Below are 26,632 nucleotides of genomic sequence, written 5' to 3' on the forward strand. Positions count from 1 at the left end.
AGGGACAGTGACATCACAGCCACTGCAGTGAAAATCACCTGACCTAAAAATGTTCACTCTTAACGCAAACAGGCACGCCAGAAGCGTCTGTGCTCAGTGGACCAGAGTACATACAGTCATATGAAAAAGTTTGGGAACCCCTCTGAATTCTTTGGATTTTTGTTTCTCATTGGCTGAGCTTTCAAAGTAGCAACTTCCTTTTAATATCTGACATGCCTTATGGAGACAGTAGGATTTCAGCTGTGACATGAAGTTTATTGGATTAACAGAAAATATGCAATATGCATCATAACAAAATTAGACAGGCACCCCAACAGAGATATGACATCAATACTTAGCTGAGCCACCTTTTGCTCCTTTGAGCCTCTCGACGCTGTCCTCCTGTAGCCTGTGATGAGTGTCTGGATTCTGGATGGAGGTATTTCTGATCATTCTTCATACAAAATCTCTCCAGTTCAGTTCAATTTGATGATGGACAGTCTGCTTCAAATCATCCCATAGATTGTCGATGATATTCAAGTCAGTGGACTGTGACGGCCATTCCAGAACATTGTACGTCTCCCTCTGCATGAATGCCTTTGTAGATTTCCAACTGTGTTTTGGGTCATCGTCTTGTTGGAATATCCAACCCCTGCTTATGTAACTTCAACTTTGTGACTGATGCTTGAACATTATCCTGATGAATGTGTTGATATTGAGTTGAATTCATTCGACCCTCGACTTTAACAAGGGCCACAGTCCCTGAACTGGCCACACAGCCCCACAGCATGATGGGACCTCCATCACATTTGACAGCAGGTAGCAGGTGTTTTTCTTGGAATGCGGTGTCCTTCTTCCGCCATGCAAAGTGCTTTTTGTTCTGACCAAATAACTCCATTTCTGTCTCATCAGTCACAAAGCACTTTTTTCCAAAATGAACCTGACATTTTCATACAACAAACGACTCTGTTTGTGGCGCGAGTGCAGAAAGGGCTTCTTTCTCATCACCCTGCCATACAGATGTGCTGAATTGTAGAGCGATGTACAGATACACCATCAGCAGCGAGATGTTCTTGTAGGTCTTTGGAGGTGATCTGTGGGTTGTCTCACAATCCTGCCTCTCCATATGCTGTTCCTGTATGTTTCTTGGCCTGCCAGACCTGCTGGGTTGGTTTAACAGCAACTGTGCCTGTGGCCTTCCATTTCCTGATTCCATTCCTTACAGTTGAAACTGACAGTTTAAACCTCTGAGATGGCTTTTTGTAGCCTTCCCCTAAGCCATGAGACTGAACAATCTTTGTTTTCAGATATTTTGAGAGTTGCTTTGAGGATCCCATGCTGTCTGTCACTCTTCAGAGGAGAGTCAAAGGGAAGGAAGCACAACTTGCGATTGACCACCTTAAATACCTTTGACCACTCATGATTGGACACTCCTGTCTATGACGTTCAAGGCTTAATGAGCTCATCCAACCAAGTAATCAGCATTGAGCGGTGACAGGCATTCAAATCAGCACAATCACAAGGGGACTCACATTTGTGCACATCCAGTTTTTCACATTTGATTTAATTTCATAAAACTAAATACTGCTTAACTAAAAATCTTTGTTCGGAAAACACTGCAGTGCTCAGATGTTCCTAGGAAATGAAAGACATACCAGTCTTATCTTTTTTGTTGAAAGGAAAGTCAATTATTATGCAGGCTGAGAGGGGTTCCCAAACTTCTTCATATGACTGTATCCAAGTAATGGATGGCTTTAGGCGAAGTCTGGTAATGTGAGTGGTGTCATCAGCTAATGCTTGATGTGGGAAGTTCTCATTTAACTAAACAGGATAAAAGTAAAGCTTGATGTTTGCATTCCACACGGACCAAAGTTTACATCTGCTACGATTTGGCTGGGGCTATGCCCCTAACCACACCTTTTGTTCGCAAACCGTCCATGGCCCTTTCTGTTATTAACTGTTTGCATGCAACATTCAGACAGCAGTCGTGTGCTTGGTGAAGGTAAGAAAACAAAACCGGCAGCTTGGTAGTATTTAGGCAGGCAATGCAGCATACTGCTTAAGGTTTTGGGCTTCCAAGCTCTGAAGTTATGGCTTTAAATCCCACTACTGACACCATGTGACAACAAGCAAGTCACTTCACCTGGCATTACTCTAATTGTGAGGAAATCAGAAAAGGAAAAGTAACCAGTTGTGTTTCTCAGATTCTCCACGTTGCCTTGCATAAAGGCGTCAAGTCAAATAATAAGTAACGTATCTGCATTTGTCAAGGGTTTCTAAATACACAGTTCAAAGTGGTTCAAATGCAGCTACCAGAAACGCATTCCAGCATGACAGTATGACTCGTTGTCCAAAAAAACACCACAGTCTAAGTGTCTTCGTTTGAAAGAATTTAGTTAAATTCAAAGCAAACAGTTCACACCAAAAAAAAGTATGTGTATGGTAAGTACTGTATCTGGGTTACTGTTCTTAAGGTTTCTATCTACGTTTGACCTGCATACACAACAGTCAGAAAACTCTACCCTCTTAATGCCTACCTGTCTAACAGTTTGCATTTCTTTCTAGATGTTTTAGATGCCACAGGGGCTGGATGGGCATCTCGGCCAGAAGATGGGATGGTTCGTTACCTGGTTGACAGGCTCCTAACACTGCTATGGTGGGCTGCATCAGGAGTGGGCAGGATGAGGAGTATAGGAACCTAATCAAGGTCTTTGTTAAATGGTGCGACTCAAACCAGTTACACCTTAACACCAGCAAAACCAAGGAGCTGGTGGTGGATTTTAGGAGGCCCAGACCCCTCATGGACCCCGTGATCATCACAGGTGACTGTGCAGATCTATAAATACCTGGGAGTGCAGCTGGATGATAAACTGGACTGGACTGCCAATACTGATGCTCTGTGCAAGAGAGGACAGAGCCGACTATACTTCCTTAAAAGGCTGGTGAATGTCAACATCTGCAATAAGATGCTGCAGATGTTCTATCAGACGGTTGTGTTGAGCGCCCTCTTCTACGCGGTGGTGTGCTGGGGAGGCAGCATAAAGAAAAGGGACGCCTCACGCCTGGACAAACTGGTGAGGAAGGCAGGCTCTATTGTAGGTACAGAGCTGGACAGTTTGACATCCGTGGCAGAGCGACGGGCGCTGAGCAGACTCCTGTCAATCATGGAGAATCCACTGCATCCACTGAACAGGATCATCTCCAGACAGAGGAGCAGCTTCAGAGACAGACTGCTGTCACCGTCCTACTCCACTGATAGACTGAGGAGACCCCACACTATGCGACTCTTCAATTCCACCCGGGGGGGTAAACGTTAACATTATACAAAGTTATTGTCTGTTATACCTGCATTGTTATCACTCTTTAATTTAATATTGTTATTATCAGTATGCTACTGCTGGAGTATGGGAATATCCCCTTGGGATTAATAAAGTATCTATCTATCTATCTATCTATCTATCTATCTATCTATCTATCTATCTATCTATCTATCTATCTATCTATCTATCTATCTATCTATCTATCTATCTATCTATCTATCTATCTATCTATCTATCTATCTATCTATCTATCTATCTATCTATCTATCTAGGCAGATGGGCATTCCTGTCGGGGAGGAGAAAGGGATCAGACCAAGAAGGACGAACCAAGAGATAGATGGACAGCCCACTGAAAAAGAAAGATGCCACTGGGTTTTTTTTTCTCCCCCAGCACACTAGATGGCAGCAGCCCCAGATATATGTGCCCAGTGGGAAGTCAGCAGGGCATGCTGGGAAATGTAATCCGGCAGGGCAGCCCTGCTTGGGTCACTGGGTGCCGCGAGAGGGCGCTGCAGGGAAACAAGCTCCCTGTTATAATGGAGTTCCGTGTGACCCAGAAGTGTTTCCATCGGGCAATCACCCTGGCAGCGGAAGTACTCCCGGCTCTGTAATAAAAGGGACCGCACTCCCTTATGCAGGCGAGTCGGAGCTGGGAGGAAAAGAAGCAACACTTAAATAATAATAATAATAATACATTATATTTATTTGTAGGCGCCTTTCTAAACACTCAAGGACACCGAACAATAGATAAAACACACATTATAAACAAAACTAAAATACAAAAATTAAAATCAGACAGAGCAGTTGTTATCAAAGAGAAAAAGCCGTCTTAAACAAATGAGTTTAGATTTGAAAAGTAAGAATGATTCAATATTTCTAAGCTCAGGTGGTAGTGAGTTCCAGAGCTGCTGGTGGTGGTAAGATGGTGGTAAGACGGGCGAGGGGGGCAGTCAAGTGGATGGAGGAAGAGGATCTAAGGGTGCGGGAGGGAATGGCAACATGAAGGAGGTTGGACAAACATGGATGGGCCTTAAAAGTTAACAGAAGAAGTTTGAATTGAATGTGGAACTTAACTGGAAGCCAGTGAAGCTGCTGCAAGATGGGAGTGATATGGTGAGTAGAGGGGGCATCTAGTAATGATGTGGGTGGGCAGCTGAATTCTGGACCAGTTGAAGCTTATAAAGAGATTTCCGAGAAAGACCAAAGAAAAGGGAATTATAATAATCCAGACGAGAAGTGACCAGTCTATGAACGAGGAGAGCAGTGGTGTGGGGAGAATACGATTCATGTTACACAAGTGGAAACATGCAGACCGGGAGACATTACTGAAAAGATAAAGTACTGTCAAGGATGACACCTGTGGGGAAAGGGAGACAGAGGAATTATCATTAACAAAGGAAAAATGATCAGTTTTGGATAATGTTGATTTTGTACCAATGAGGAGAACCTCAGTTTTGTCATTGGTTATTTAATTTAAGAACATTTGAAGAAAGCCAGGATTTGATTTCTGCGATGCAATCAATAAGCGAGGAGGATGGAAAGGAAAACGTAGGTTTGCTAGTGAGATAGAGCTGGGGTTAGTCCGTTCCCATGAAAAAAAATCCTATTGTTATTGGCATATTATACATTGATGGGGCTGTATAAAATAATTTAAACACTACTTAATACTAAAATGCATAAATACAAAAGCAATTAGATGAAATAAATGAAAATTGAACCTCAATTTACTTTTTAATAATGTCTTTGTTTTTCACAATCGTAGATACCGTCGTTCTTGGCATACGGTGTGCAGCAGCCAAGTCCCGGATACGCATGCCACCTTCATACTTTTCAACAATCAATTCAAATTTACGCGAAAAAACACAAAATCACGTGACAATTCACAGAGAGGTATAGCGCGGGTTGTTTACTGAATGCTAGCGACTGGCGTACTGACGCTCGTGGGCAGTCGTGGCTTTGTCTCGAGAGAGAGAGAGAGGTAAACAAGGGCAGCACGTGAGTCGTATTCCAAACAGAGGTCGTACACCAAGCAAAATGTTTCGCGTCCAAACAGGATGTATACCAAGTTGGACGTCCAAAGCGGACGTATACCGAGGTATCACTGTACTTACGAAAGATATTGCTGAAGGGAAGGAGGTAAATAATGAAAAGGGGGGGCCCAGGGCAGAGCCCACCTGAAGTAACAGCGGTGGGTTGGGAAGTGAAAGTTTTAAGCTGAGCAAACCGAGTGCCGCCTGAGAGGTAGGATCTGAACCAATCTAGTGGAGTGTGGGTAATGCCAATCAGAGATAATCTATTAAGAAGAGTCGTGTGACAAATAGTATCAAAGGCCGCACTCGGATCAAGAAGGACGAGAATTGTGGAGAAAGAAAACCTGTTTTTTGTGCTCATGTTACTGGTTGGAAGAGTGAAGGTGAATAAACCAACCTTTATTTGAACCCGGGACTCACTGCGTGTTTGTGTTTGGGGCTCGCTGACACCCCAGTTTCCATCAGAGTGTCTAACTTCAATCTAAGAGCTACACTATTGTTACACAGAGCCAACATTAAGAGCATTCCATTACTTTTAATTCATATGGGGTGGAAGAGAATCTTCCATTATTTATGTTAAAGCTACATTACATTCAAGTTCAAACTAAGTAAAAACCAAAGTAAATGAACCATTAACCTAAAGGATTTGACTCTTACAAGTATTAATCATTTTGGAAGTATTCACGTTCTGTCCCTGCAAAGTCATCTGTTGTGCTTGCTTTCTGCAGCTTTGGGATGTATATGAGAACTGTGATAATAGACATTTAATCTTACGGTATATACTGTACAAGACAGTGGAACATTTCAAGTATGTCTGAAGTTGCAGAAGGCAGACAACAATTGCCTGAATGTGCTTTATCTTGGGTCAGGAGGAGCAGAGGCCTGTCCCAACAGCATTGGGTGCAAGGCAGGAACTGGCCCAGGACATGACGACAGTACATTGCAGGCCATACACCACCACATGCACTGCTCGGACCTGTTTGAGCCATGAACGGTTTTGTGGGAACAGCAGCCTGTCCTTACAGCACTGAGCAAGAGCAAACCAGATTGGACACCTTAATACACTGTGGCGGCTGGGGGCAGTATGCTGCCGGGACGTCTGGAAGGACTGGAAGAGGGACTACACCTCCTCTGGACCACGAGAGGGCAGATGCCCTGGTTGGTAAGGGGACACACGGGAACAGAGCATGGAAGCTCAACCCTATAGGGGCCCGTGGTCACCTACCAGGGGGCGCCCGGATGTCTGAGAAGCCCTGGACGTCAGCACTTCCGCCACACCCGGAGGGAAGGAAAACCAGGGACACCCGGAGTGCTTCCGGGTGCTCAGCTGGCACTTCCTGGTGTGGCGGAAGTTCATCGGGAGGCACCTGGAGCACGTCCGGGTGAACAGAAAAGGGGCCGCCTCCCTCCATTCGGCAGCTGGAGTCGGGTGGAAGAGGACGAATCCTGGAATAGAGGAGGAGTGGCGGTGGTGAAGAGAGAGGCATTGTGTGAGGCCTGGACTGAGGGTGACTGGTGCAGGGGGGCACTGGGTTGTGTGCTGTTGGACATTGTAAATAGGAAATGTTTAATAAAGGCGTGTGTGGCTGTAAATCCATCGGTGTCTGCCTGTCTGTGTCCAGGCTGCTTTCCACAACACATATTCACTCAAAACAAGTCAATGTCTGCGGTGGGCTGGCGCCCTGCCCGGGGTTTGTTTCCTGCCTTGCGCCCTGTGTTGGCTGGGATTGGCTCCAGCAGACCCCCATGACCCTGTAGTTAGGATATAGCGGGTTGAATAATGCTTGGATGGATGGATGGACAAGTCAATGTAGAATTTTTAGGTTTAGGAATGAAAATGGGATACTAGAAGAAATCCCATATGGGGCACTGGGAGAGCGTGCAAAACTCCACACAGTCAAAAGCAGTTGGGCAGCAACTATAACTGCTCATTAGACATGGAGATCGGCAGAATAACATTTAACCCGCAGGGAAACTGTTTAAACTGATTTTTACACAACATGCAAAAAATTTGCGAAAAACGGTGTCTAAATTGAACGACGGACATTTATAATGTAACAATTTTTATGGCAAATTGGCATACTTTAGAGGAACTATAAATCCAGAAAGCATTCTAATAATTTAACCACATTTATTTATGAGGCCATAAAAGTTACATCGTGGCATTTCAGGCTGGCAGCACGCCAGTATCATGAACCTGCCATACAAAGGCAACTGTGTTATTACAGCGCTGTCCAGGGTAACCCCAGTGCCAAGTGAAAAAACACTGGATTTTCTGCTTAGTCGAGCCTGAAACATCACTTACAGAGTCTGAAAGCCAGCACTCTTTGGACTTCTTTTTTTTCTCTAAAAGTAGCTTCTGCTCTTTTCATTCTGCTGGTTAAACATCAATTCTCTGAAATGTCCCCTTTCCATTGTGGGGTGCCAATCAGGTTAAGGCATGAACTAGCCCGGGAATGCATGTCGTTCCATCTCGGTGCACACAGGCTTCCTCTTCCTCGCAAACTGCAGTTACCATTTAACATAATATAGGCCTACGTGCGAAATGAACCTGGAGAGCCCGGAAACAATCCAGACAGACATTTGGGTGGACGTGCAGGCGGAAAAGAAGGTGATAAAAAACGAGGCCAATGTATTCATTATTAGATTGGCACAGCATATGAGACAAAGACATGTCAAAGTAAAAATTTTACAATCCAAACGACCGTTGAGTTTGAATGCACTGCTGAAGACTGATTTAAATTGTATGTCCGCTTCGCCATACACGAGCGGCAGAGCATCTAAGTAGCTAGCGCATAGCGCCCGCCCTGGGGTTGGCGAGTGAAGCAAGTAGTGGGCAGAGCCCCCTAGTTTTTATAAAAATTTTTTAAAAGTAGTATATAAATATGGTACTGGATGTGTATGTAATTGTTTATGTACACAATAAACTCTTTTGCATTATTGATTCGTAATGTTAAAAATATTAAATACTAGCAAAATACCTGCGCTTCGCAGCGGTGAAGTACTGCCTTAAAATTTTTATTAAGAAGAAAATTAAACCTTTTTAAACTGAGGGAAAATATACCAATAATTATTTGTTAAGGATCTCTTTGTATACCACATTGTGAGTTTGGCCCTCCGGTTGTAATCAGCTGTGCGCTGAGCTTACTCTTGAGCATGTAACGTACAGTCGGCCATGTAAACAGTAATCTTGTCTCAAATCTCATGGCTTGGATTGCTGCTGTCATAATCGGTTTGAGTTTCATGGTTTGTTTCAATGACGACAGTATTTGCAGGACTTGTTGTGTTGAAGTGACATTCAGCATCTGTCAAGCGTTGTAAGCACACAACCAGTTTCATCGATAACTTCACATCCAGCTTTTGAGAGTTTAAACATTCATAAACATCAAAGTGTCCACTACTGAAATCGTCACCTGTGAGTCTAAGATGTTTAAGAGGCATTGGCGGTTGTTGAAAGGTGTAAAATATTTGGCCATTTCGGTACACTTGAAAGTGACAACCGAACAATTCAGCGGCAGCCATCAACTCACATGCAGATGCATAGTTGAAGGGCTTAAGCATTTCACTCTTTTAGTGCTCCTGTGTAGTCTAATTATCTCCTGTACCGTCATCAGTCCACACCTTGAACCTGTCCCAGTCATTCAATACATAAGACACAATGGATATCAAGATTGAGCCTGATATGGCCGTGCAATATGTAACACAGAGAATGGAAAAGGTAGGTGCCATCTCCGGGCATGGAAACCACTCGGTAAGTGACAGTTCTTTGATCGATAGTGATCACCTCAATAGACATGTTAATGCGGGTTGGAATGATAAAGGAAATGGGTACCTGAACAATGTAAAGTAAGTCTAAAATACCTACACAATAACTATAATCGTAATAAACGAACAATAAAACAGCGGAGAAGCCGTGGATTAAATAAAAAGCCTGTAGTTATCAGCAGGGAGACGTGACTCCCATGGTGTAGCAAGGAAGGGAATGTAGAGACTGGAGCGACGGACGGCCTTATATAGGCAGGCAGCCAACAACGTGGGAGGGGTTGGGATGGGGACCCAACGCCTCACACGATGACCGAGCTGCAGGCTATGGACGAATATATGTACGTAAGTAGGATTCAGTTAGCGTTGGGAACCCGCGTAACAAATTTCTTGAAGATGGGCCCATAAGTAACAAAGACAGTTGGAAAATTCAATATGGCGGCCGACAGTGGCATCATACCACCGAAATAAGTATGTACATTGGTTTCAGTTAGCGCAGGGAAGCCGCCTACCAAATATCGTGAAGATGGGGCCATAAATAAGAAAGTTCAACAAGGCGGACGTTGTCGACCGTTATGACCGTTACGCGTAGAATTTCGAAATGAAACCTGCTTAACTTTTGTAAGTAAGCTGTAAGGAATGAGCCTACGAAATTTCAGCCTTTTACCTACACGGGATGTTGGAGAATTAGTGACGAGTCAGTCAGTCAGTGAGGGCTTTGCCTTTTATTAGTATAGATCAAAAATACTTTTCAAAAAACACGCTTATATTAAGTTAAAAAGTGCACTAAACAGTAAAAATTAAACGTGGTACTAATGATAATAATAAGACAAATACATGAAAATGACGTCCGGGACAAAGCACTACCAGAGGTGTTTACTTCATCGCTGGCCCTGGAAGCGACAATATTTGTAACACTTTAAACAGATCACATCAATCGCAAAAATGAACATGTTAATTTTCCCAGGCCTATATACAGTAAAGCATAATATAACATTCTCAAACCTGCGTTATCAGACTCATGGTTTCATGACACTGACGCCTATCCACATACCATGATAGGAACCAACCCTGGAAAAAGGCATCAGACCATCGCAGGCCTCACTCACTCACACATAGTCAGTTAGCCTCATGTACACCAAAAAATAAAAATAACGTCCTCATAAAAATGCTGCACAGATATGGCAAGAATGACAATGATTGGGTGCGGGATTCATAATGAGAATATGTCAGACTGCAGTGTTATCGTTTGTGCCAGCGTGATGGCCTCATTTACTGCACACACACACAAAGACCGACATTATTAGGCGACTTGTGGTGACCTGGAACTTTCTAGCTTGGTAAACGATGGCACATGTGCCTGAGAGAAAACATAAAGATGGTTCAAATATAAGATATTCAAAAAATGAAACCAAACAAAACAGACCAACTACTACAGTACCACATTCTCAAATGTGCTTAGTTTAGCTCAGGACTGATGGGGGTGTCCAGAGTCTATTCCTGCAACGCCGGAGTGAAGGATAGGAAAGAGTCCTGGACAGGATGGCAATCCATCACACTCACTCTCACCATGACCAGTTTGGAGTTTGATTAAACTCAAATACATCTCTTTGGCAATGAAGGTGGAAAACCTATGCATACACAGGGATAACACGCAAAACTCGTACAAATCCTTAATTGTATGTCCAGTTTCTTGTGTCTCTGTGCTAGCCTGGCATATCGGCGTAACGCTATGTGGAAGAATCACAGCTTAACAACTCATTAGGTCAGTAAACAACATTCAAACAGCAGATTAATCAGGAAACGCAACTGCTTAGATCTTCACTGCATAGCCAGCTGTGCCCACATCTGGGATTTCTTTCCCTCTGGACTTCCTTTTGATCAGTTGATTTATTTGCTTTATTTTTGCCTCCAGCGTACTCTTGTTATGTTTGTATAAACTGTGACATGCTCATGCAGCTGACAGGATTATTGAAAGCCTTTTTTATAATGGGGTCAGTGTGGAACTGCTGCCCTCAGCGGACAGTCCTTATGAATCCCTGTCACTGCTTGTTATGCGTATTTACTCACTGCATAAGCATTCTGCCTGCAGCATCTATACTTGTGTACAGAAGAAGCACGAAGCCTCACTCTTAGATGTGAATACAATCAAAACGTCTGCAGACGCATCACTGAATCTGCCCACCCCTTAAGGACAGAAGAATAATCCAGGGTCCTTTTTTAATAAGGTTTGGTCTCTAGGCAGGGTGGCAGCCCATTGCCCAATCACACACCCACACTCTCTCATATATGAGCAGAATGAACTAAAGGTTCAGAAATCCTGCAAAGAGAAAGGTTGGAGACACTCGCAGGAAGAGTCTCTGTGATGCCAATTATCCCAAATTCTGACAGGCCATTCAGCAGACCTTTATGTAGACTAGCTGTGCTACTCGTCCAAAATGGGTTGAAACCTGAGTACAGTAATCAACGCAGACCTCAGCGTTAACTTTTGCAGTGCACCATCTATTGGAATGTATTCTGTAATGCATGGACAAATAAAATGCATTGCACATTACAAACTTTTGTAATAATATAATGCATTTCACTTATCATTCCAACAGAAGGCGCATCACAAACACTTGTAATAATAAAATGCATCGCACTTATCATTCCAACAGAAGGTGCATCACAAACACTTGTAATAATAAAATGCATTGCACTTATCATTCCAACAGAAGGCGCATCACAAACTTTTGTAATAATAAAATGCAGTGCACTCATCATTAAAACAGATGGCACATCACAAACATTTCTAGTGATAAAATGCATTGCATTTGTCATTCCAACTGATGGTGCATCATAAACATCTGTAGTACGTTCATTGTAATAATTTGTCGTAAAAAATTTGTAGGAATGACAAAAGCAATGCATTTTGTTACTACAAATGTTATATGCCTCTTGGTATGGGATTCGTAAAAGCAGTGGTAATGTGTTTGATGTGCCATCTGTTGGAATGACAAATGCAAAGCATACGTCTCTGTTAAATGGCATTTGGTACAGGATTCACAAAAGTAGTGTTAATGTTTGTGATGTGTCATCTATTAGAGTGGAAAAAGCAATGTATTTTTTTTACAAAAGTTTTTTATGACATGTTATCTTTTGGAATAACTAAGACCTGGACTGACTGACGAACAGACACACAGACACTTATCCTTTTTTAAGGCTGGCATGTAGCAGTTGCTTGAAAAGTGTAGCCTCAAAGATTTTGGCACCTATCTATACACAGTAAGTGGATAGCTACACAAAAGACATTACCAGTTTCTGAGTTAGTCCTGGTGGAGCCCACTCATAAGTTATGGTGTCAAATGTTGGGTCTTTTCTGGACACAATCGGGTTGGTGATGATCATGCGGTTCCTTTTGTAGATACGGGTTCCATCGCCACCCTTGACGCGAGCTGTCAGGTTGGAATATTTGGACTCGGCCAACAGGCGACCAATTCTCTTGTCATCCTCTGCATCTGAACATAAGCTGTGATCCTCCTGGCTGCATCTGCATAACTTGCATACTTTCCTGTGTGCAGAGAGAGAGAGAGAGAGAATGCTGACTGATAGTCGTGGAATCTCTAAGGGATAAGGGAGCACAGCTTCACTAATGCCAAAGGGCACTTGTAGGACGACTGGCATCAGAAGAGTGGCAAAACTTAACAAAGCTGCTATTTTAGCAACAACAGGAGATGAAAGGCTAACCTTCACAGAACCTTTGCTGGATGAATATTCACATGGCACAGCTTTCAGAGTGTGATGAACAGATCACAAATGTATGACTGATGTGTCTGTAAGGCTGATTCTCTACGCAGTGAGATGTAAAGTATGGCATGTTACTTCAGCAGCAGGCATATACAGTAGTACACAGCATTAGTGTATGGCAGCCATTGCTCTTTATGGTATAATATGCAACTGTGTTGTGGTTTCACTGTCCTTGGGCAGCTGGACAGTCTGGATAATTAAAGAGGCATTGTTTGATTCCTAATTCCAGACTGATTACGGGATTGATTTACTCATTATAGAGAGCACCGCAAAATATTTAGATCTTACAGAAGTTTTTAAACGTTGATGTACTTAAAACAATTCCTGCACATCTTGTTCCAATCTGAATTTTTATTGCAAACTCACATACTAAAGAAACATTCTAAAAACAAAATTAGGTTTTGTCAGCAGATATCCTGCACAAAGTCAAAAACTGAACTAAGGTCCCTATATAAATATGCAGACTCCACACATTAATATTTGCTCTACCCACAATACCAGCTTTACGACTTTTAGGGTCAGTATCCACTTAGCTTTACACACTGGTTAAGAGTGATTTTTTTTTTTTCAAACTGACTCTTTGGCTGATTTGCTCTGGTTCAATCCAGTTCCAGCACCTGCATTTTCAAAACGTGTCACCGATTCTCGATGGGGTTAAGGTCTGGGCTTTGACTGAACCACTAAAGTACGCGTTGCTTGAACTTTCTCTACAGACACCAAAGATATAAATATAGATAAGGTACTGTGAAAGGGGACACATTTTGACATTGGATCTTTAACAGATTTACTGGTTTCAGATGGCAGTCTGCAAGGGTTTCACAGTCTGGATGGGGTGAAAGAGGAGTGTCTGGTAGGGTTGCCAGACATCCCTTATATACGGGACATGTCCCATCACTCCATCCATCCATCCATCCATTTTCTAACCCGCTGAATCCGAATACAGGGTCACGGGGGTCTGCTGGAGCCAATCCCAGCCAACACAGGGCACAAGGCAGGAACCAATCCTGGGCAGGGTGCCAACCCACCGCAGTCCCATCACTCTATTATAAAAAAAAAATCCTGGCAGGGAGACCAGGGAGACGAAACGGTGATCTTCTCGGAAGACAATTTGATGTCCCGCGAGAGACACTTTAACGTCCCACAAGACAAGGAAGTGAGACAGAAGGACAGCTGCTGTACAGACTTTTAAAGTTAGTTAGTTTTTAGACTTGTTAAGGGTAAATTTCGCACAAACATTAGGAAGTTTTTCTTTACACAAAGAACGATAGACACTTGGAATAAGCGACCGAGTAGTGTGGTAGACAGTAAGACGTTAGGGACTTTCAAAACTCGACTTGATGTTTTCTTGGAGGAAATAAGTGGAGAGGACTGGCGAGCTTTGTTGGGCTGAATGGCCTGTTCTCGTCTAGATTGTTCTAATTCTAATTATTGTTCTAAATGATCGACGCGCAGCGCGACAAGCAGAACACACACCTCGGCAGAAGCAGCACAAAGCCAGTAGCTGATCCGTCTGCTTCTCCTTAGCGAATGTTCAGCTCCCCCCCTTCACAACGCGGGTCGAGACCTGATCATCTTGGAGAGACACTTTGACGACACACAAGACTAGACGTTACAACCTTAGGAAACAAAACCCGTGAGACGGTGACTTTTGCACGTCACGCCCTACTTACAAAACAATTTAAAACAAGTTCACGGACATCTAACCTCGTGTTTGTTGGAACGCTTTTGGTAGACACACTTCATGTGCTCCCAGCTCTTAAAACAACAACAAACAGAAAACGCAGCTCACCAGCAGCAACAAGCCAGCAGATGATCTGAGCGCATCTCCTTAGCCTGCGTTCAGCCCCCACATTTCACAATGCCAGCAGCGTTATATGTCCCAAAAGAAACAGATGTAACCAATCCCAGGACAGGAAAAAAGGACAAATATTGTTTTTACAAGAGATGTAAAGTAAAAGTGAAAATAATGCATATGTTACAATTCACATGAAAATAACAATCTCTTTAAATTGTATATCTGGTAAACATCGGGGGTGGGTGAGCGAATCGAGCAGGGGGCAGAGCCCCCTAGCATTTGATAATTTTGTCCCCTGTCCCGTACTGACCTTTCAGAGACACCCAAATGTCCCGTATTTAGTTCATTTTCAAATTTCGTAATAAAAATATATTTTAACTGTTTATACTTGCGCACGTACTTTATGTAAATCTGGAAGAATCCATCAGGTGGCAGTGCGAGAGATCATCACGGTGAGAACAGGTTCGGCTTCGCTGTGTTGTGAATTGCCTGGAACAGCCATTACATTTCGATGACACCTTACCACAATATCTCTGAAGAGGATGTTTAATGATTAAATCCATTAATCCGGGGATGTGTCCATTCCAGTAAGCATTGGGCACGAGGCAGAAACAATCCCTGAACGGGGCCTCAGCTCATCGCAAGGTGAACCCGAGCGCGCACACACACACACACACACACACACACACACACACACACACACAGGTGTCATTTTAGTGTCACCAAAACTGCATATCTTTGGAAGGAAACCGGAGCTCACTGTGGAAACCCAGCAGGAAAACATGCAAACTCCAGGCAGGGAATACCAGCCTCCCTGTGAGACAGCAGTGCTAACGCTCCACCATCGTGTCACCCCCATGTGTGTAATTATTAACAGTATCCATCCATTTTCTAACCCGCTGAATCTGAACACAGGGTCACGGGGGTCTGCCAGAGCCAATCCCAGCCAACACAGGGCACAAGGCAGGAACCAATCCTGGGCAGGGTGCCAACCCACCGCAGGACACACACAAACACACCAAGCACACACTAGGGCCAATTTAGAATCGCCAATCCACCTAACCTGCATGTCTTTGGATTGTGGGAGGAAACCGAGCGCCCGGAGGAAACCCACGCAGACACGGGGAGAACATGCAAACTCCATGCAGGGAGGACCCGGGAAGCGAACCCACTGCGCCACCGTGTCGCCCTTATTAACAGTAAACGAAATTAACGATTAATCTGAAAAATGTAACATACATACTTTAATGCATTCCATCATGAAAGTGATATCAAGTATAAATCTAAGGATTCTAAATGTGCAGAGAGTTGGAATATCAGACATTTAATGTGTTCTGTGCGGCAATTGCTGCTTGTCGCTGCTGTCAGGTCAGGAGGAAGCCCCAGAAAAAAAAGACGGCATGTGAGACTTTTCAAATGAATTGTGTCATTAAGATCGGGAATATGCGACGCTTGAATATAAAAGCACCACGAATGCATCTGTATGTCAGCATTTTGCTTCACCACATCAAACCATTCATCAAACATCGAAGTGCGCGGTTTTTGGTCTCGTCCGATGCGAGAGATGGACGTCTGAAGTGGAGCTCCGCTAGCAGTGGTGCTATTTTTCATATTATTTGCTTATTATTCTGAGATATCCTGTATTTATTCAACCCGAGAGGGACCGCTACAGTATATGTAAACACATATAAACATGGCCAACAAGAAGGGGGTCCGAAAGAATCGAAGACTAAAGCTACATCCAAGCTGCGATCAGCAAGCCCTAGTTCGAGATACGGCCTCTCAGAGACAGACCTGGATCAGATGGGCGAAAGTACAGACTCCTCGGGACCACGGTCCGCTACATCGTCGCCTGCTGAGAGCGAAAAGGGGAGCGAAGGTGCGATCGTGAGTGCAGATGTGGATAGCTCGCCGATTGGAGAGGATTACCTGAAACTGGAAAAGGCCGGGAGGTCCGCGGCTTCAGTTACGCAATCACGCGGGACTGGAGCAGCGGGACACCGGCTTCAGCAGAGTCTGCTGCTTCATCTACGGTACAAGAAGGCACATTTGAGCTATCTGAACTGAAAGTGTTGCTCGCTGACCTCAGGCAAGATATAAAGAAAAGCGAGAAGGCTAATGAGAAAGCAACGGCAAAGGCACATGAGAGACTGAAACAGGAATGGAAACAGGAGATGAAACAGGCCAATGAATGTCTGCGACAGGAAATCCAACAGGCAAATGAAAGGCTGTCAAGAGGTACAGCTTGAACTTCGACAGGTGCTGGGTAAAATTGAAGAGCGCATTGAGAAAAACTCGCTAAACTGAGCGCGCTTGCTGATCGCTTGGAGCATCTTGGTGAGACATTCACGAATCGGATCGAAATAGCCGAACATCTAGCTGCCAGTGCCGAGGAAAGAGCAGTAAATGTCAGTTGAATGTAAAAAACTCGGAGAAAAACTTGGAGACAGACTGGCTGCTTTAGAAGATGGGAATAGAAGGTATAATGTCAGAATTGAAGGCTTGCCGGAGAATCGAAAGTTTAAACCCGTGAAATTCGCAACTGAACTTTTTCTAAAATAATCGGGGCGACTTTAAAGCAGAATCTGAGATAGCAGCGGCTTACGCGACGCTGATCAAACACCGTCAGACCCGACCAAGATCTTTTATAGTCCGTTTTGAACGATTATCATTTAAGTTAGAGGTGATGGAACTCCTCAGGAAAAAAGGAAGATATTATATATGAAGATTGCCACATTCGCGTCTTCCCTGACTTCTCTCCAGCAACAGCTATCAAACGCCGCCTTCTATAATATTAAACAGCTGCTACGGCAAGCCAATGTCAAATACGGCCTCCTGTATCCGCAAAACTGAAAGTGGAATGGCAGGGCATTTCTATGTTTTCGCTAGCAAGGAGGAGGCAGAAAATGAGTTAAGAAAGCTGATCCCGGACTATTCTGATACATAATTGTGAGTCATGGCGGTAAATGATAAAGCTAGGATTAATAATCTACTGTCTGATCTATTTGTTTTAAAATACGGGTTTTTATCAGCATATATTCTCATATTCTTATATTATTATTACTTACTTATTACTTATCATTACTTAGTATTACTAGGGCTAAATGTTTGTGTTTTATTGTGCTTAATTACGTTTTCCTCCTCTTTTTTTTTTTTCTTTTCTAATTATTTCATGTGTACCCTAAATGAGACTGTTCAATATCATACCCTTGGTTTGCTGTTATTGCTATTACTGCATTAAGACTTGTTATGCTTGTTTTGGACACATCTTTAACACCATCACCTGGGTTTATTATCTGGGGATATCATCTTAATGCACTAAAATTGATGAAGATTATATGTATGTATGTATGTATATATATATATATATGTATATGTGTATATGTATATATATATATATATATATAAGTGCAAAATTCTTTTCTTTCTTTTTCCTCTTTTAAAGACTATATTGGTAACAGATATCTCTATCTTTTAACCTTAAAGCGCCACTGCATGGGGGCTTGATGTGCTTTGGACGTGCTCTGTCTCTGGGTATGTCAGAGGACTGGGACTGCATGAAGTGGGTTTTAGCCTCACCTGGGGAGGCAAAAAGGGAGGGTGGGGGTTAAGGGGGGACGAGAAAGAGAGCAGGCTTGATCTATATCTAATCTATCATCTCAATCTTTATAATTATAACTATCAACGTAATAATAAGCTGCATGGCAACAACTCTTGGGGGAATAGGAAATTAAGACCTAAACTATTTCACTTCCAGTTAAGACTATAATATGACACCAAAAACTCAGAATCAGTGTCTCCATGATGGGACAGTTAACTTCGTAAGCTGGAATGTTAAAGGCCTGAATCACGAATTAAAGAGAAAGAAAGTACTTTCTCACCTAACAGGTCTAAATGCTAAAATAGTATTTTTACAGGAAACCCACTTACTAAGTAAGGATCAGTTCCGCTGCAAAAGACTGGACTGGCCAAATGTTCCATTCTAGTTTTACAAAGAAAACTAGAGGGGTGGGAATTCTCATACATAGAACAGTACCATTTGTAGCATCAGATGTAGTATTGGATCCTGAAGGGAGATATGTGATGGTCATGGGAGACTTATCTAACTGTAAAATGATTTTGATAAATGTTTATGCACCTAATGTTGATGATAAGGAATTTATACAAAATTTATTTGCATCCATTCCCAATCTGAACACTCATAAACTTATAATGGCTGGGGACTTTAATTGTGTTCTAAATCCACTTTTAGATAAGACTTCCTCCACAGGGGAACGCAACTAACACCGCAAAGATAATTACAAAGTTTATAACTGATCACAACTTATCAGATCCCTGGAGGTTTTTAAACCCAAATTCAAGAACATATTCTTTCTACTCACCAGTACATCATTGCTACTCAAGGATTGATTACTTCTTTATAGATAATAACTTCTTGCCTAAGATTAAATCTTGTAAATACGATGCTATTGTTATTTCAGACCATGCTCCGATGATCTTGGAGCTGAAATTACTAAGCCCCATACACTCACCCCGCAGATGGCGTCTCAATCCGCTTCTATTAGCTGACGAGAATTGTACTGAATTTATATCCAAACAAATTGAATTCTTTCTAGAGACAAATACATCCCCTGAGATCTCTGCAGGAACACTCTGGGAAACTCTTAAGGCCTTCTTAAGAGGACAGATTATCTCATATCTTTCCCACAGAAATAAATCCGAGCGAAGAAAGTAGCAGAGATAAAAAGCGAAATTACTAAAATAGATGAAGAACATGCCAGACTACCAAGCGAGACTCTACATAAGAGGAGGCAGGCTCTACATTCAGAATTAAACCTCTTGACAACTAAAGAAACCGAACAACTAATTTACAAATCCAGACATCATTATTATGAACATGGAGAGAAAGCTAATAAGCTTTTAGCGCAACAAATTCACAAGCAAGAAGTGCGCAACGCAATCTCGAATGGAGATAAAATCATCGAACACAAAAATATAATGTGCACTTTTAGAGACTACTATAAATCCCTATATACTACTGAGTTTAAAGAAGACAATATACAATCTAATGCATTTCTGGATAAATTACAGATACCACAAATTGACGCTATTAGTGTGGAGGAGCTCGATAAACCTCTGTCATTATCAGAATTACTGGATGCTATAAAGTCACTCCAAGGTGGAAAAGCAGCAGGCCCTGATGGCTACCCTGCAGAGTTTTACAAGAAATTCTCCGCTCAGCTAGCTCCCTCCTATTAGCAACATTTACAGAAGCCAGAGATAACCAATCTCTTCCACAAACCTTTCGCCAAGCACTAATCACTGTCTTTCCAAAACAAAATAAGGACTTATTACAATGTGCATCATACAGACCAATTTCACTTCTGAATAACGACGTTAAAATACTCTCTAAAATCATAGCTAGAAGGATGGAGAAAGTGCTCCCTCAATAATATCACAAGACCAAACTGGATTTATTAGGGGCCGACACTTATCTTCAAATCTTCGACGCCTGTTTAATGTAATATACTCACCAACTAAATCAAACACCCCAGAAATATTATTATCATTGGATGCAGAAAAGCATTCGACATGATTGAATGGAAATACCTTTTACTATTTTGGAGAAGTTTGGGTTTGGCCCAACATTTGTGCATGGATTAAATTACTGTATACTAACCCAGAAGCTTCAGTTTGCATCAATAACATTTGCTCAGACTACTTTAAACTAGAACGTGGCACAAGACAAGGATGCCCTTTGTCACCACTGCTGTTTGCAATTGCCATTGAACCACTGGCAATACATTGTCGAAATACTGATCAGATAAAGGGGATTAGCAGAGAAGGACTGGAACAGAAAATCTCATTATATGCAGATGACATGGTACTGTATATATCGGACCCAGAAAATTCTGTGCCTGCAGTCTTAGCAGCACTCACAGAATTTCAAAAGCTCTCTGGTCTCAGAATTAATCTGAATAAAAGTGTACTCTTTCCGTGAATTCGCAAGCATATAATATTAGATTAGACACCCTTCCTTTTATCATTGCAGAACAGTTTAAATACCTCGGGTAAACATCACAAGTAAACATAAAGCTCTTTATCAACAAAATTTCTCGTCTGTATGGAAAAAATTAAACAAGACTTGCATAGATGGTCAACCCTTCATCTCACACTAGCTGGAAGAATTAACACTGTTAAGATGAATATTCTTCCTAAGCTCCTTTTTATTTCAAAACATACCAATATACATTAATAAATCGTTCTTTAAGCAATTAGATTCAACAATAACCTCATTTATTTGGAATTCTAAACATCCACGCATCAAAAGAGCGACCCTACAAAGACAAAAGGCAGAAGGCGGCATGGCTCTACCTAACTTCCAGTTTTATTACTGGGCGCAAATATACAGTCGATAAGAACCTGGACACAAATAGAAGAACATACACAGGCATGGACCGCAATAGAAGTAAAATCCTGCAGTACTTCTTTGTATTCCTTGCTTTGTGCTCCAATAAACACACGTTATCGGCAATACACTAATAACCCAATTGTGCTCCACTCACTTAGAATCTGGAACCAATGTAGAAAGCATTTTAAGACGGAGAAGCTTCTTTCTGTGGCACCCTGCAAAAGAACCACCTCTTTCAACCCTCACAAACATATGCAGTTTTAATATCTGGAAAAATTTGGAATTAACTTGCTTAGAGACCTTTATATAGACAACGTCTTTGCATCCTATGAACAATTACGTTCCAAATTTAACATTCCAGCTACAAATTTCTTTCACTATCTTCAAATCAGGAACTTTGTTAAACAGAACCTTCCAGATTTTCCTCATCTTGCACCCTCATCCACGCTGGAAAAATTATTGCTCAATTTCAAGGAGTTAGACTCCATCTCTACAATATATAAAATCCTTTTACAATCCCTTCCTTTCAAAGATCCAAGAGGACACTGGGAAAATGACCTCTCAATTAATATATCAGAAAAGGAGTGGAAAGTAGCAATGCAGAGAATTCACTCAAGCTCCATATGCAAAGCATACAATTATACAACTCAAAATTATATATCGAGCACATCTGTCTCGACTAAAACTCTCCAAAATGTTTCCAGGGCATGATCCAACCTGCGAACGTTGCAACCAAGCCCCAGCCTCACTAGGTCACATGTTCTGGGCCTGCTCCAAATTAACATTATTCTGGACAAAAATTTTTAATTACCTCTCAGACAGTCTTGGACTCACAATCCCTCCTAACCCATTAACAGCTGTGTTTGGGGTTCTTCCAGAGGGTCTTAAAGTGGAGAAAGACAAACAAACTGTGATTGCATTCACTACACTGTTGGCACGCAGACTTATTCTGATAAACTGGAAGAACCCAAACTCTCCTCTTTTAAGTCAGTGGGAAACTGATGTGTTATATTATTTAAAATTGGAAAAAATCAAATACTCAGTTAGAGGATCTGTGCAGACTTTTTCAAAACATGGCAGGATCTAATCAGTAATATTTTGAAATGATTTTATAAAGCACAGAGAATTTGTTGATTTAGGTATTTTTAAAAGCCTTAAATTTTACACCGTTTGGCTTGCTCTCTCTCTCAAGGGTGGGGATCGATCTGTTCTTAGCATAATTCTTTTTTTTGTAAAACTTGATTGCTATGTATTGATTGTAATAAAATTAATAAATAAATAAAAAAAAAAAAAACATCGAAGTGCGCACATCGATCCCGTACGATCCGCATAGCGACTTTTCTGTCACATGTAGATAGTAAACAGAGACTCTGACGTCACGTTCCAACTTTTATCACATTGCGCCCCAGCTGACTTTTTGCTGGTACTGCAACTCGTGCATGCGTCACATTAATTTTTGAGGACCTGCTCAGAGAACGCGTCAAATGAATGCTGGGAACGCGTGGCAGCCATGATGCGAGCGCATCCGCATTCTGAGCGTGAAGTATAAACGAACCCTAAGACACAGGACAGCGTCACTGAGAAGACTGAGAGGCGTGCACAGGGGCTGCCAGGAGATGAGTTGTCATTCAACTTCAGTCTTCAGGAGGAAAGAGAAATGGTCCAGGCAAAGCTAAAAGACTCTTTGACAAACAGCATTTCAGTTGTATACATCACAAAAAGCAGCTTTTCTACATAATGCTGACATTTTTGTTTGTTTGCAAATCGTGTGTCCTCATAAAATGCAATCTTTATGCCTACGATATGCAAATTCTAACTGATAACATTATCCATATTGAATTTATTGTGTATTCTGTAATACCAGGTAAGCCGACAGGGCTCCACTGATTACCATGGGATATTTCACACACTGCCCATGAGCCTTTTAATAAAGATGTGACAGGGTAGAAATAATGATTTGCAGTATTTGAACAAAATAAGTGAATAAGGAGATTGGAGTCTCGAAAGTTTTCATTATTATAATGTTAACACTACAGCAGTTTTCCCCTGAATTGGGAAAAGAAAGTGCCAGGATGAATAGATGTTGTTACACATGATTTCACAATCTACATGTTCATAACTGTGTATCTTTATGAAATCTGAAATTAATATGAACTATGGGGCCCGCTCTGTGGTGCACTGGTTAGCACGTCGGGTTTATGGATCCAGCGGCCTTGATTCAAATCACTCGTCCAGTCGCTGTCTGTGTGACATTTGCATTTTCTATCTTTGTCTATGTGACTGCTCCCCTAAGTTCCAAACATGTGCAGGTTAGATCAATTTTAAACCGTAAAATTAGTCACCGTGTGGGTGTGTTTGAGATTGTGCTCTGTGAAGAACTGGCACACCATTCTAGGTTTGGTTCCTACTTTGTGCCAGGGAGAGCTTCTAGCCCTCTTCATCCCTGGATTTGATTAAGCAGGTTTGAGAATGTTATGATATTATTAGTCATGTTCACCACAGCTGGAAAGAAAGGCTAAAGCTCCCATCCCTCTCTGCTGGATTAAGCGGATTTGAGAATGTTACAAATCAAAAACAACGTATTAATGAACAGTCAATGTGGGCTTAGGGCAGTGGTCTCAAACTCCAGTCCTGGAGGGCCGCAGTGGCCATAGGTTTTCATTCTAACCCTTTCCTTAATTAATGTCCCATTTTTGCTGCTAATTAACTTCTTTTGCATTTATTGTAATCGACTTGCATTTTGAAGGCACAGACCCCTTAATTGTTTCATTTTCCTTAATTAGCAGCCAAACAATAACGAGATACAAAATGAACCAAAACAGGACCAGCAAGCTGTGTCCATCATACAATATCTGAAAATAAAGAAAGATGATGGTCTCAGGAATGTTGATCTGCTCCGGTCTTCAAAACATTTTAACAGTTTTCTTAGAAAAGAGAAAAATCCACAATTTCGGACATATATGTTGTTGCACAATGTGAGCTGCAATTTAAGAATGGGTTTAATTAAACGACAAGAATTGGTGCCTAATTAAGAAATTGGTTGAAGTCTGAGGCCCTGACTTAGTTGGCCTTCTGTTGGTTCACTCGCTTCACGTTTCATTTCATGTTTTAAGGAAAGAAATAAAGTAATTCAGAGGAACGATGAAGAAATTCAGGGGAAGAAACCTCTCTATTATAATAAAAAAATCTTGGGAGATGAGACTTTTTATCCTGCGACGAGACGTGATCTTTTGAAGAGAGACACTGTCACATCTCACGAAACGAGACTTTGTGCCAAGAGATTTCAGCACAGCCCGGGGCCGGAAATAAAAGACAAAGAGTAAATGACAAAGTAGAACGTCGTAAAGAATTCAAAAACGTTGGTGCGATGCACATGCAGAGCAATTTAGAGATAATAGAAGTATGAAAATTCAAAAGTTTCAAAAAAATGATAGTAAAGATCAGAGATTGTAAAGAAAAGAGATTGAATATATTCTTCGGATTTAAACTTTAAGTCGGAGACTTGTAGATCGTCGAATTCGTGTTGCCATCAGGGAAAAGTAGTGTTTCTTCTCAACAAAGAGGCGTTTCTACGAGAATTAAAAGATTTGTTATTTGGTGAAAGTGAAATCCTGCGAGAGAAAATTTCAAGCCCCACGGAACAAGAAACATTTACAACCACGGTTCAATCATTTCTCATTTGTGCGAATGCTATTGTCAGACACAGTTTGTATAGAAAGAAAGAAACGATATTCACTCACGGGCAGTTATACGTTACGTTGTCACGAAGTAATTCCAAACACGGAATCAAAATTCAATGCGATATTGACGAAAAGGTCAAAGTGAAAAGAGATCGAATATATGGAAATGGGTGATATGACAGAAGTATGTAGATATTGTTTGGCTTTAAACTTTAAGTCGGAGACTTGTAGATCATCTAATTCATGTTGCCATCAGGGAAAAAGTAGTGTTTCTTCCCAATGAAGAGGCCTATCCGTGAGAATTAAAAGATTTGTTGTTTGTGAACGGCACAGACGTGAAGTCGCTGGCACGTAGCGCAGGCAGGGGGTTGGCGAGCAAAGCGTGCAGGGGGAGAAGCGCCCTAGTCTTAAAAAAACAAGTCATTTAAAACGAAAGGAAAAGGAGTTAATTAGCAACAAAAACGGGCAACTAATTAAGAAAAGGGTTAGAATGAAAATGACTGGAGTAGCATAGGGTTTTTCTCTAATATCGGAAAATATTATGTACATACTGTATGTGCTTTTACCTCTTGGAAAAATTTAATGACCGATTCTTCAATTCGTCTCTCTTTAACAGAGAGAAGAATGAGCTTTACAAACCAAGGTTTTAATTTATTTTTTAATGGAACACTTCATATTTTCTGTAGAAAATCTTCTGTCAAGCTTTTTCCCTCAATTTCTTTTGGTGGTTCTCTTTAAAAGGTAGCAGCGCTGTACTTCCCTGCTTAAAAGTAAAATAAATTGGCCCTCTGGCCCTCACACACAGAGCATTGTGTGAATAAAAAAAAAATCAGACTTGACCTTCATTGTAACGAAATGACATTCAGCACTTGGAAATCTTATCATCGTGGTCTTTTCAGAGGTTTTTGAAAGGAAATGTGGCACCAGATAAAATAAACAATGGAAAATACTTATGGTTACCTTTGAGCAGAACAAACCGCTCCCCTCAAATTCCAGTTTCAATTTTCTTTCTACGGCAGGTTATTGACACTGAGACTCGGGTTTCATTTGCAGCACAGAAGCCGTTTGTTCTTTTAGTTACCAGACATCCACCTACAGTACTGTAGTGTTTGAATTTCTGTGGAAAATGTCGTTTGCCAGTTAAAAGTGAGGTTTTTATATGTGATTCATCTTACGCACTGGGGCCAACCGATGATCTGCGGCTTACCTTTCAAAAATATATGTCAATGACAGACTGTGGATCTTGAACTGAATTTATTTCATAAATTACAAAAAAAAAAATCCTCTATTGGAGGAGGCTAGTCAAAAAAAAATGGTCACCCCCTATACAAATGGGAAAGCTCCGGAAGAAGAAAAAGAAGAAGAAGAAGAAGAGGAAGGCTAATATTTAGAGAAATTCTTGATTCTAGAATCTGTCTGAAAAGTATTAGAAAAGGGCAGCATGCTGGATTGGATAACCTCTGTCAGACACAGGGATTTCTAGTTACTAAGAATTCTATAAAATCACCGTCTTACACTGAAAATCATTTGAGATACGCAGGCTAGTAATAAATTTCTTCAGGCATAATTAAAGATGCAGTATGTGATTCAGAATGGGAGTCAAGCTATAAAATGCTGTACTAAAGACGACAGTGATGCCAGATGCTTGCCTGTAGGTTTCAGTGCAGTTAAATCAGCATCACTCGAGGAAGGTTCCATCACTGAGGCATAATGGGGAACTGCTAATAATAGTATTATAATAATAGCTAGGGGTTCACCCACTGCTCACTTCGCTCGCCAACCCCGTCTCTGCCACTCGCGTTGTGAAGAGGGGGGCTGAACACACCCCCAAGGAGATGTGATCGCTCCTCTGACACCCCCTCTTAAAA

At 41.7% G+C, this 26,632-nt stretch overlaps 1 protein-coding gene across 1 annotated transcript in view; it reads right to left on the reverse strand.

The window, feature by feature from the left end:
• lmcd1 (LIM and cysteine-rich domains 1) overlaps positions 1-26,632 on the reverse strand; it is an 87,374-nt gene that overhangs the window by 24,792 nt on the left and 35,950 nt on the right. The window contains exon 3 of the mRNA XM_039773643.1: positions 12,386-12,641. Coding sequence (XP_039629577.1) covers positions 12,386-12,641 — 256 coding nt within the window. The remainder of the gene's footprint in view (positions 1-12,385; positions 12,642-26,632) is intronic.

Source organism: Polypterus senegalus, chromosome 12 (genome assembly GCF_016835505.1).
Source record: "Polypterus senegalus isolate Bchr_013 chromosome 12, ASM1683550v1, whole genome shotgun sequence".
Taxonomy (NCBI): Eukaryota; Metazoa; Chordata; class Cladistia; order Polypteriformes; family Polypteridae; genus Polypterus; species Polypterus senegalus.